This window comes from Ailuropoda melanoleuca, chromosome 11, assembly GCF_002007445.2.
Source record: "Ailuropoda melanoleuca isolate Jingjing chromosome 11, ASM200744v2, whole genome shotgun sequence".
NCBI lineage: Eukaryota > Metazoa > Chordata > Mammalia > Carnivora > Ursidae > Ailuropoda > Ailuropoda melanoleuca.
The window spans coordinates 73167610-73181054 of NC_048228.1; the positions used below are offsets into that span (position 1 = coordinate 73167610).

At 33.2% G+C, this 13445-nt stretch overlaps 1 protein-coding gene across 3 annotated transcripts in view; it reads left to right on the top strand.

The window, feature by feature from the left end:
• Nucleotides 1–13150, top strand: part of GABRA2 (gamma-aminobutyric acid type A receptor subunit alpha2) — a 122575-nt gene extending 109425 nt beyond the window's left edge. The window contains exons 10-11 of one of the 3 annotated variants that reach the window (XR_004628885.1): nucleotides 4830–6956; nucleotides 13007–13150. Coding sequence is in view for 2 of the 3 variants with exons in the window: in XM_002917015.4 (XP_002917061.1) it covers nucleotides 4830–5126 (297 nt within the window). In the remaining variant the exon portion in view is untranslated. Of the gene's footprint in view, nucleotides 1–3442; nucleotides 3565–4829; nucleotides 9090–13006 lie in introns of those variants that run through there. The other 2 variants (XM_019797257.2, XM_002917015.4) reach the window with 2 other exon arrangements.
• Nucleotides 13151–13445: the final 295 nt, after the last annotated feature.

The following is a 13445-nucleotide window of genomic DNA, read 5'->3' on the forward strand; positions in this document are numbered from 1 at the left end:
TATTCTGAATCCTATAAAATTGTTTAAAAAATAGAAAATTTAACTAGTATGGGCTGTATTTCGTTTTCATTCCACTTCAGGAACAGCATCAACAAATTTTATAGCAGCATATTTTACTCTTTTCCCCAAATAATGTGTAAAAATACATAATTTACCTATTTTGTGTTTGGCCATATTTTCCCCCTTCCCACTTATATGAGTCTCAATTATAGCAACACAACTTTCACAAACATGTGGAATGGTAAAATTGAGGACTTTCAAGAGAATTACATAGCAGAATTGTAGGACATACTATGGGAATCTAGTTTTTATGAATCTAACAAATGCCTACTCTACAAAATACTTCGTTTTATATATGATGTATTTTCTAAATATATATATTTTTTGTCACAGTAATCATTCTCATACATATCATTCACTGTAAAGTAAACATTTTGTGAACCTTTTCTGTGCCAGGAACTATGCTGGAGCTTTGCTTTGCACGGTTTTTGCTTTCAAGGAGCTTACAATCAGTGGAAGAAAAAAATAAGTGAAAAAAGTATACATGCCATTATTGAGACAAACACTAGGACATGGAAGGAGTACTTACTGCAATAAGAAGTGATTTTGAGCTGAGTCAGTATAAAGTGGATCTGAGTAGGGGGTCGGTGTGAGTTGATTATCAGTTCCTGGCTCAATTGTGGTATCATTTACAGATTAGGGAATGTAGGAAGGTGTACAGAATTAGGTTGGGAGTAAAAGTAACCTGAGTTCATTTCTGGATATTTTATGTTGTAATTACTCATGGCATGTGTAGATAGAGAAGTCTAGTGAAACGTAATGGGTAAGAATTCTGGTGAGAGGTATTATGTCAGTCATCCTTGAATTGGTAACAAAAACCTTAGGCGTTACTTAAAATTAATAGAAAATATCAGTGTCCATTGGCTTTCATTTCCCCCATTTTCCTTCTGTTTGGTTTCATTCTTCACATTTAATATTGTTTTCTTTACTTAAATTTTCTGACTTATATGAAGTGGCCTACCTAAGAAACTTAAAGCAGAAATACAGAATGATAAAATTAGACTATGGGAAATTAGTATGAACTATCAGAGCTTGCCTAATTCTCAAAAGAAACAAAAACTTTATATAGGAATACGAACATTAAAAAAAAATCACTTTGTGGCAGTTAGTACTGGTTTGAAAGTTAATGCAACAATAGAGTTCATTGCACTATTTCTCTACAAGGCTCTGAGGGTCTGAGTGTAAGCTAAGGGTCACACTGAATAAAGTAACATTAGTCTGGAAGGGTCAAAATCATTGGCCCAAGTACTCAGCCTACTGATGGTCTGCCTTGATCAGAGGCTTGTATGATACTCAAGGAGGATTTATAACATACGATATCAATTTGGTTCTTTTTAATAGAAGTTAGTAATGAATAGGGCAAGGTAATATCTTCTAGTAATGGCCTAATGTCTGAATATTTTTTAATACTATCACTAGCACATCTGTGTCTTACAAAGAATAGTAATAGAATATATTGTGTGGACTTCTCTGTGTACTCTGCTTTAGCAGATCTAAGAACTGTATGTCAGCTATAAAGTCAATAAAGGCTTCACTGGGCTATGTCTAGGAATTGAGAAGATTTAGCACCAGTGAGGATGCCCTGTGTTTCATTTAATGAATTGGTAAGAAATTACAGGTGTCCACCACTGGGTTTTGACTAAAGATAGTACTTATAACTGTTGCACTTTTGCTTGCTGTTGGTTCTGAAAATAATCAAGTTTCCAAGTTCCAAGAGGGCATTTGAAGTCAAGCCATCATCTTGTCAGGTACTGAGCTTGCCTCTGAAGTTTATACTTACATTCAGAGATTGAAGCCATACTTTGGGCAACGAAGAAAAAAATATCATGAAATTTTGTTCTTTGTAGTTTAAGTCAATAAAAGTTACAAACATACATGAAAATTATTTTGACCACTGCTTTTTATAGCATTCACAGAATTGGGGTTAAAAAAAAAACCCACCAACATACAAACATGCAGGGGTGTTATTTGTCTGGTACATAAGGGCACAGCCCTCTGGGTATTTACAGGTGATACTCGTTCAGATTAGTTAGAGTACCTGTTCTGATTTGTTAGTGCGTCTGCTTCAGAGTTTGTTAAATAATTTTAGCATCACCTGTGGGTTTATATACAATCGAAGGTTATTTGTGTCAAGCAGGAAGGAGTTGGTAAGAGTCAGTACAGAGTTTCTATGCATAGACTCCTCTTGTAACAAAGGACATTTGCATTTATGTTTCTTTGTCAAAATGTCTGGGACCTACACCATAAATCTTAACTTAAATGTCCCTCTTCCAAGACACCTTTTTTGAGTTCTTCCATGCAATGTTTATGTCTTCTTCCAAAGATATAAAGTATATTATCTATATATCTTATAAGCCAGCAATCATTGTTTAGCTTGTAATAGAGTTATAACTGTTACTACTCTCAACTAAGAGATTGTGCTTTTCAGTGTGGTTTGAATATTCATCTATTCATTTAATTCTCACAGCAGTTCATTATGGCTTTGGTATAATTATCCCCCTTTTTTCTTACTAGAAGCTGAAGCAGGGAGAGGTTAAGGAACATTCCCAAGGTCCAAATTCTCTCTAAGTGCAATTCGATATTATTTTAAATGATATTTAGGTAGAATTGAAATAATGGTAATATAAACATTACAATGTTACATACTTTATGGTTTAAGGAGTCTTTTTAGAAGATCCACCTAGTGATATAAACTTTACTTGGAAAAATTTAGGAAAAAGTGTACTCACAGGTTTCAAATAGCTTCCTCAAAAAGAAAGTCACACAGTATGATGTTTAAAGCAGAGGTTTAGAAGTCACACACATCTGAGTTTGTGCTCTTTTTCAGCCCCTTAGTAGACAGGAGACCTGCTTATGTCAAGAAACCTCTTTAGCCTCCATTTTGGTATTTGTAACATAAGATTAACAATAGAACTTACCTCCTATCTAGTAGTGAAGTTTTTTATAAATGACACCCTCAGGCTTAACATTCAACCTGACACATCGTAGTGCTTAAAATGTGTTAGCTATATCTGGCTATCAGTTATGTACTTGGGGATGACCCTCCATTTGTAACATGGGAACTGCGTGTGTCATTACAGAAGAAAAGCTGTTTTATAGCTTTCATTAACGGTAGGCCCTCAGCTCCTTTCCTTCTATACTCCAGCCAGGTCTGGAAAAATGCATCATCAGCAAGGGAAAGAAGAGAGAGAGAAACCCAATGACAGTGAAGGACAGGAAATCCAGGCTTGTTTTCAGATCCTCCTGGGCTTTCAGAGGCCCTTTCATATCTCATTTCACCTGGACATTTTGAGAATTCTTTTTATTTTATTTTATTTTATTTTAATTATGTTCAATTAGAATTCTTAATTGAAAATAACTGATATTTGAAATTCTGTTCTAGGCCACTTGGTCCTCTAAATCTGTTGATTTACACTCTTCACAATTTTGGATAATTCATAGCTGGTTCAATTTTGTTTGCATTTATATAACTAAGAAGACACTTATACTAGTATAGAAATGCAGGTAAATATTATTTATATTTTCAAGTTCATTAATTCAGCTGCATATTATATGCCTACCTGGTGGAAAGCATCATGCTAAGTGTACAGTTGATAATGGTAAACAAGACAGAAGTAGCACCAGGCTTTATTGAACTTAGATTCTAATGAGAAAGGAAGATGTCAGTCAAATAATTACACAACTAAAGAAAGAATTTATACATTTCGAAAAATGCCATGATGGAAGTAATCTGAACACTGTGAAGAGTGCAGATGGCCAAATATTGTGCTAGATGGAGTGGTGAGGAAGGTCTTTTTGAGGACCAACACTAAGCCAAGACCAAAGTATGAGAGGGGATTGATGACATGAAAAACAGGATGGAGGGAAGGCATTCCAGGCTAGGAAGTAGCATGGCAAAAGGCATCAAACAAGGAAGTATTCTTGAAAACTGAAATTATTTCATGGGATTGGTATGTAATTAATGAAAAGAAGCCATGGTAAAAACTACTGATTTTATTCTCAATTCCATGAGATAGTATTTAAGAGATTTAAGCAGAGGAGTGACATGATCCCATTGATGTCTTAAAAAAAAATCCCTGCGGCTGTAGTGTGTCTAATGATTGGACAAGGTCAAGTGAAGCTGGGAGAGCACAAAGCATGTTGCTTGGTCCAGGCAGAAGATAATTGTGAGTCAGATTTGAGTGGGTGGGGATTATGAGGAGAAACAGGTTATGGATGAGCTAGGCAAAAAAGGAAAGTTTGTATTTTATCTTTGTTCCATACTTTTAATATTTATTTCACTGCCAACTGTATATGCTTAGTTTCCTATCATATGAGTAAAGCGTTTGACAAGGAAGAGAGAAATCCTGTTATCTAGTTAAAGACATTAAATTTCTTTATTCAGAAATTGAGGTCATACATTGTAGATGATCATTCTTGTTAAAATATTTCTACATTTCATTTATTCATTCTGTCATTGATTCAACAAATATTTGAATAACTTATAAGAGTCAAAATTTTGCATCATTTATTAAATGTGTGGTTTTGATTATTTGTTTTCCATGTAAACAACAACAAAAAATGTTTCTCCGGGAAAATGGTATCATTGATTTTACTGTGGGGCTTTCCTCATGGTTTCAGGACTCCTTTTATTTATTTACTAAATTTCATCTTTATAATGTATAATGATGTTTATCAAGATACTTTTCTTCAGAATTTGAACTGGAGTTTGGAAAATATTAAGTAGCAGGCTCAACCCACATTCTGTTAATTCTTGTATTTTTCAATAGAAAAAAGAAAAGGCCTCTGTCATGATACAGAACAATGCTTATGCGGTGGCTGTTGCCAATTATGCCCCGAATCTTTCAAAAGACCCAGTTCTCTCCACCATCTCCAAGAGCGCAACCACGCCAGAACCCAATAAGAAGCCGGAAAACAAGCCAGCGGAAGCCAAGAAAACCTTCAACAGTGTTAGCAAAATTGACAGAATGTCTAGAATAGTTTTCCCAGTTTTGTTTGGTACATTTAATTTAGTTTACTGGGCTACGTATTTAAACAGAGAACCTGTATTAGGGGTCAGTCCTTGAATCTAGACACAGGTTATCTTTGGGATGTACAGCAACATAGAACTTTGTTTGTTTTGCTATGTACAGTCTGACTAATAACTGCTAATTTGTGAACCAACATGTACAGTGTGTATCTAGTCCTAGAGCTCACCAGTAGACCTCTAACGGAGACACGCATTTGCTAACTCGTGGAACTGCAGGCAGAAAGCACCCCTACCCAAGGAGCCATTGCCTTTTTTTGAAGATTTACCCTAGGAACTCGTTTAAAGTGGGTTTCATGTGACCTGATTTGTTTCCTACTAGTGATGAAAATGGGGATCCTGTACCACACTTGATGAACTATTTTGCTTTAGGTCTTAAATAGGACTCTTTTTTACTGTCGCCTAACTATAATGTAAGATAACACTGTCATTCCAAGACGAACTCTTCTAAATCACAGAACCTCCTATCTGCGACATCAGTTCCCTTCATGAGTGCTCAGAATCCCTGCTAGTGTAATTGGAAGCTTAGCACACATCCGAAGAAAACTAGAGATCTGAAATCAGCTTTTAATTACTCTGTATAGTATCTATAGCAACATATTACCGCATGACAAGTTCAAATAATTACAAGTCACTCCTGACAGGATGTTAATTATGCCTAGAATTTAATAACGATCAGAATGTCATGGTCATTACATTTTAGCATCAGAGTTTATTTGGGAGTAATAATTAAAATCCTACAGATTATTTTAATCATTGGAAACTACCTTAAAAAAAAAAAGACAAATGTGTCTTACTCTTTCCAGGTATGTGTTGTATTGAAATTGATCAGCTAAATTTTCTTGGTGCTGGAGACTGGAAAAAAGCATCCAGTTTGGCTGCTGTGGAGCAACATTCATATTGGATTAGAAAATTGTGCCAAAAACTCCCACCGATGAGAATTTATAGGTGTCCCAGAGTATAGATGAGCACTTACATGATTCTCTTCTTTCCTGTTTACTGCAAATTCTGCCTTAAGGCTTCTTGTCATCAGGACTCAGAAGCCACTAATTACAAAGGAAAGAGCAGTTCATTGGCACATTTTTCTGTCTTGAAGCAGCGCTTTCAGATAAGAATTAATGTAAATCTGCTTTTGTAAATTGAAACTTTAAATTTCACTGACTCAAATTTACAACAGCTTTATATACCAGAAGAGGTTTTGGTAAGAGTTGAACCTTTTTAAACAGAAACTTTAAAGCATCACCAACAGATTGTGGATTAGTTCACCTGCACACACACAGACAGACACACACACACACATTAACTAAATTACACACACACACAAATAGCTAAATTAGAAACCACAGTTTTCAATTTTATATAATTACTAATGATTAATGGGTAAAATTCATTTTTCTTCTAATATTTAAAATATACTCTCTATGCCCCTGAAATGTGTTAATAGAAGTTAACAATTGTGTCTCATGCCTAGATTTAACATTTTTGGCAAACCCCAAATCCTTTTGACTCACATCCACATTAGCAGTTATTAGTTGACTTTTACTAATAGATACACCTTTATGATGGTGTTTTTGTAGAAACATAACTAGTCAAATAGTGGCATTTCTTGCAGTTTTGTACAGTATTTCAGTATAGTGCATAAATAAGTATGTTCATAAAATCAAATAAAAGGAGTATCTTATGGAAATAAGCAAAATCACAACAAAAATTGCTATTCCTTTGCCTCGTTTAATTTTTTTCATTTTCTTTGTTTTAGTGTGATTCTATTATGTGCTTTGCATGACTGTATTAATACCAAGGTCACAAATGCATCTTATTAACAGAATTTGCCGTGAAGACAGCTTTGACATTAAAAATTCCCTCAAAAAAGGTAATCCATAATTCTTAATAAAATAAAATTGTTACATGAGCTAATAAATGTAGTTCTTTAATTCCCTTCCAATTACAGCTTCTTTGTCATCTAAATAGTTTTAACATATGCACTTTGTTCATACATTGAAACGGAAGCTATCCTATTTTCCAACACATTTAAATGTAACCTAGATCTTCGGTAGAGTTTAGGAAAATGTACAAGAAACTAAGAAAGTGCACCATGCTTGAGGGCAAGCAGTAAAAATGCTTTGTAGGGTAGGCATTATTAGACACTCTAAAAATACTGTTCTTGTAAGTTCTGCATTTCCCCCTTCATGTCTGACTATAAATTATAAATTTATAAATATGTACATATGTAAAAAATAGTTGTAAATAGCAGTTTCTGTGTGACAGCAGAAAAGACTCAAATTTGCCTTTGACAAAGGGCTGCACCTACATTGATGGCACAAGTTTTATTAACATTTATGGTAGATTGGCCAGAAAAGTTATTCTTATTGTTATCCTTATTTTTAGTTTTAATTGCCAAAATCTTATTTGAGCTTACTAACATCCCAACAGTTCAGATTTTCTGATAATGTAGATCAGGATTTTCTATTATTTCTCTATGTTGCTGTATTTTTTTAATGCACTTCTTAATCTTTTAAGGTTTAGATAAATCAAAGGGAGCTTTTGGTCTTGCTGGAGAGAGGGAGGATGTTCCATCGAAAATGATTTTAAATTATAGAACTATAGTGTTTACAGTCATTCTCCCTTCCAGAAACCATTGTAAAGATGCAAAATAAAAGTGACATGAATTTATTAAAATGAGACCAATTTTTCAGGAAATACACTTTTAATATACTAACAGAAGTCTCTTTGGCCCATAATACGATGCCTATTTTATGCAGTTGTACATTGACAAAAAGTGTTATGGTGTGTAAAAAATGTAGATAAGAACCTGTGCATATACAGAGATATAGTCTCATTATTGTAAAGCTGCTGCTCTGATTTAGCTAATATTTATTCAACAGATATTTTTTTACCTCCTACTATGTGCCATACCGTGGGGATGGTGTTAATAACACTCATATCACACTCACAGAATTTATTCGAACATTAAAGTGCACCTTCTTCTTCTAAAGACTTAAGATCAAAGGCTAAATGGAGCATGTGAATTAATTTAGCACTAAGAGTTGTTCTCATGAGCTATAAGTTCATGAGTGTGTTAAGGTAGTGGCTGTTTTGTTTTTTCCTCCTATGCATGTTCCTATTTCTTTAATACAAAAACGGAACAAATATAACCATTTTGTAATGATTTTAAACGTCTGTGATTTTTAAAATGCCAGTGTTACTGTTTAGCAATCTTCAGGGATCTCTCAAATTTATCTCAGGTTTGGATAAGTGATCCCCTTCAGTGACATTTCCAATTTTTTCTCTTATACATTTCATAGTTTATTTTAAAAGAGCACAGATGCTGTTATTTCACTCATATTTTTCTTTGTGTATACCTATATGTGTGTGTATATATATGTATATATACACATATGTATATGATGAAATCCAATATTTAATTATGATGTGGTTCTTTTTATATTCCCGGCTAAGGGAACTGAATTCTGCCATGGTATCATAGATTCTAGAGGGGCATCAAAGCTCTGTGGATTCTGTCACTAATGTACTTTGGCGTGGCCCGTCATCATTTCAATGGGAGGACAAGGGAAGTAAGTCAAGTCGCCTTCAGCAAAGTCATAGTTCTTCAGCATCTATTAAGACTTTTTTCAAATGCTCCATTCTTGATGCCTCAGACAATGCCTGTGAAGCACTGAAATGTTCATTATTTAACTTGAAATCTGAGACCATATTAATAGGCTTATTAATATTAATAGGTTTACCAAACACCAAACTGTATAGGTTGTTCCTGTCGTTAGTCTTCTGACATTCTCACAGGCATCTGCATATTTTTGAAGCAATTTGCAGAATTTTTTCTTATAAAAAGATTCAGAATTTCAAGGGAATCAAGCTGACCCGTTGCTACCCTATAGTGCGTTTATTAACTTTTTAAAGAAATTTAAATTCAATTAATTAACATCTAGTGTATTATTAGTTTCAGAGGTAGACTTCAGTGATTCGTCAGTTGCATATAACACCCAGTGCTCATTGTATCAAGTGCCCTCTTTAATGCCCATCACCTAGTTACCCCATCCCCTCACTCTCCTCCCCTCCAGCAACCCTCAGTCTCCTATGATTAAGAGTCTCTTATAGTTTGTCTCCCTCTCTGATTTCATCATGTGTTATATTTCCCTTCCTTCCCCACAATCCTGTTTTGTTTCTTAAGTTCCACATATGAGAGAAATCATATGATAATTGTCTTTCTCTGATTGACTTATTTCACTCAGCATAAAGCCCTCCAGTTCCATCCAGTTGTTGCAAATGGCAAGATTTATATAAAAAGATTCAGAGTTTCAAGGGAATCAAGCTGACCCATTGCTACCTTGTAGTGAACTTATTTTTCTTTTAATTGAGGTTTCATGGGCACCTTGGGTTTTCCTCTTATTAATTCACAGTATATAGAACCATACCATTTAAACTGAGGAGGGCTGTGGTTAATTTTAATATCCATGCTTGGAAACCAGAGACACTGTATCAAAATTACTCATAACAGTATGGACAAGACAAGATATAATCTTTTTTCTTTATTGAATTCATGCTTTAAAAGATGAAATTCAGTATTTAATGAAATTTTTAATATTCATAATCTTTTGTAACCAGCATTTATATAAAAGATACTAATATTTTCCATTGGTGTAATCACTCATATTTTCATCAAATTCAAAAACAAATTTAGGACAGGGAAAGAAATATCAAAGACAAAAACCCACTAGAGAAAAATGAGGCTGTTGCTAATTAAACCTACTGAAGCATTTTCCCTTTTTACTCCCAAGAAAAGGGAGAAATTAAATATGCATAAGAGTATACAGAAATGTTTAACAGTTATGATTCCATCATGGTAAGCATCATGATTAAAATACTAAAATAGATGAAATTCACGTGAAGGCATGCGGGAAAGGTAATCAAAAAATTATTCAAAATCTATTTCTTATAAGAATTTTGTATCATGTTTTTTCTTGAAAATTCTTAATTGTTCAACATATTTATACCACTGTTTTCAACTTTATTTAATTGATATATCCTATATTTGTCAGTATATATGAAAACATCTTCTCATATACATAATTATATACCCCACTTTAAATCACTTTCTCTAAGTTGTAGTTAATACATAACATCAGTTAATATTGCCAGCAAGGAAAAACAACCAATAGATGTTTCAGTTTATAGTTCCCAAAGAACCCTTAATAAGTTCTTAGCTTTGATTAGAAGTGTATGTATATGTGAGTGTGTGTGTATGTATGTGCGTGTGTGTGTGTATGTGTGTATTTCCAGGTATGAAAGAACATTTTGAGAAATTCAGACAATTTTATGAAATCTAAACAATTTATTTTATTAATGGGTCCAATCTCAAATGTAGCTCTTATTAACTAGCAATTAACTTAGTCAATAGAATTGTTTTTCAATAGATCCAGAAACTTATTAGTTGAAATTTAGTCTCGAGCCATACATATGGTTAGAAATATCCTTCCTGTAATGTTGTAAACATCTTTCTGATGTATTTCTAGTTGGCTCAAATGATTTCACAATTCTACTTGTAAGGCAGGATACGAAAATATTTGAATTCCAAATTTGTAAGTGGAGGTTTGTGAAAGGTTTCATTAAATTAAATATCTGGTTGATCATAGGCAAATGCCTGGTCATCTATATTCATTACTGATCAGTTTCATACCTTTTTGAATTGAAATGGTTCAGAGTTTATTCTTATAGAGAGCTCGTCGCATGCTAGTCGATATTCTGAGCCCTTCACATAGAGTACCTCACTCAGTCCTCACAACAACCGGAAATCACTGTGTGATTCTTGAACTTCTGGAAGTATATTTTAGACAAAGAAAAAAAAAGCTGTATTTTTCTTTGCTTTAATTCAAATATATATTCATGCCTTTTGGGGGGCATCAATCCATTGAAAAGTCCACCATCTGCTTTTCTATATGACAAAACCAAGCAAACACTGAACTATATAAGCAACCAAGAACCCATTTTTGTGAAACTAGTTATTCACAAACATTGGTTACAATTTAGTTTCTAGGAATATGTTGTGTTTTTCTTTTTTGAAACATAGGTAATGATAATGTATAAAAATGCTTAAAATTGGTTAAGCACACTCTTTATTTTGTTTTCTTCTTCCTTTCTTTTTTTTCCCCCCAGTTTTGTTAGGGGTCAGAGAGGTTTTGTTTTATTTGCCATATTGTTGGTTTCATGACATTTAAACTCATTGGATTTTAAGGATTATGTATTGACTTCATCCATTTGTTGCAAGTTACTATTTATAGAAAGAAGTCTAAACTGACCCCAGATACACGCCAGAGTTGGGATTGTTAGTGTTGAAATAGCTCAGTTGGTGTGAAAATTTCAGTTTTTCATGCTTCGTTTTAGAAGACTTACTTTACCATAACATGCTGTCAAATTCCAGCCTATAATATTGTATAAATATGAGTAATTCCCACAAAGTTGGGAAGCAAAACAAAGGATTTAGATATAGAATTACTTTAGAAATAATGGCTGATAGATTCGTTCCCATTTATTTATTTCAAAAATATTCAACAGAGTAGTTTAAATATTTGGCTGTATTTTAAACTCTGCATAATGTGTGAAGATGTTTAATGTGTAATTAGAATGGCTTAAATGAAACTGAACTTTGAGCCACAATTTTTATGAATTAAACTTTACCATCCATGGATAAGTCCACGATTACTTATTGATCTAAGGGCCTGCTCCATAATTGATTTCAAGTTTGTTGGTATCCGATTTTTCTCAAGCTTCTTCTGAGCAGATACAAATTCGGGTTTTGCTGTGCTCTAAAACAAGGAATGTGACCTTCTATGAAATATTCCCTTTAGAGTTGACATGCATGAAAATTTACAAAAGCTTCACATTTGTTGCTAAATTTGGAAAAAAACAACATCCCGGCAAGGAATGAAATGTTTTCCCCTTGCTATACATTAATAATAAAATTACATGCATAGAGAATGCATGATACAGCTCCAACACTAAACTTTGAATATTCACATTAGGTGAAATTTGAAATTTTCTGGGTGACAATATACTTGTATGGTAGGTTTTCTCATTTGCGAAAATCATCTGAGAGCTAATAATATTTGTAATTTGTGACCTTGTTGTAATTGGGAAAAGTCACTATTTTTCACATATGTAAGATAATTTGACCTTTTTTGAATGTGTCATTATGCTTGCTGTTTAAAAAAAATACTAATCAATCACATGCAAATTAATGCTAAACATTATCTTTTTGTACTTATTAAAATTAATTTAAATATATTTGATCTGAAAATTGTGTTTTTTTGTACTCTGGTCCTTCATACATGTTTGCTTACAAGAATTGAATTTATTGTAAATGTGACTTTTTTACTTTGGGATATAACAGTGATATTTTGTAATAGCAATTTTAAATGTTGTTAATCTCTTAAATTTCTTTTTAAAATGAAAAGTTATAGGGTGACAAGGAAAGTAGAAACCTACCCTGAAATTTTAGGGGGGGTTCATGAAGTGCTAACGTTGATTCATTTAACATGTTAAGAAAGTGGTGATACAGAAAACAACTTCACCCAGAAAACTGGCTGCCTTCTATCATAAAAAGTTCACATTTACATGAAAGCATTCAATAAAATAAATAAGTTTTTTTTTAGATAAACTCAAGCTCATCATTCTGTTTATAAACGGGGAATCTTGCAGCTTTCTTATTCTCTTAATTGAATGCAATTTATTTAAATGACCTATCTATTATTATTTTAACTATCACTGTAATTAAATACTTTTAAAAGTCAAAAAGATATAACAGCAAAGCAATTTTTAACAACATGGTATGTTCTCTTGCAATATTTCTCAACTCTACCCACATTTTAAGATCACCTGAGGAGTTTTTTGTTTTTGTTTTCTTTTTAGAGAGCAGTCATGGATGGGGCATCCAGAGAGAGAGAGAATCTTAAGCAGGTCGTCCACCCAGCACAGAGGGAGACGAGGGGCTCAATCTTACAATCCTGAGATCATGACCTGAGCTGAAAGGAGTTTTCAAAAAAAAAAAACGTTGGCCCTACACTGCCTGTCTATAGCTTTTAGACTATATTAGTAAAGAAAAAAAGAAACAACCATAAAATTAAATGAATATTGCACGTTAATTTTTCATATAATATAGTCAATTTAAGTAACAATCTCAAACCTTATATAACAAAGTATTCATTCTTTAAATTTAATAATTAATTAATTAGAATTATTCTTACTCTTAATTTGTACCTCATAATTTGTACTCTGTAGTTAATTATAAACAATATGAGTGTATGTATATACACACATATTACAAATGTCATTTTCAGTCTGTGTTTTT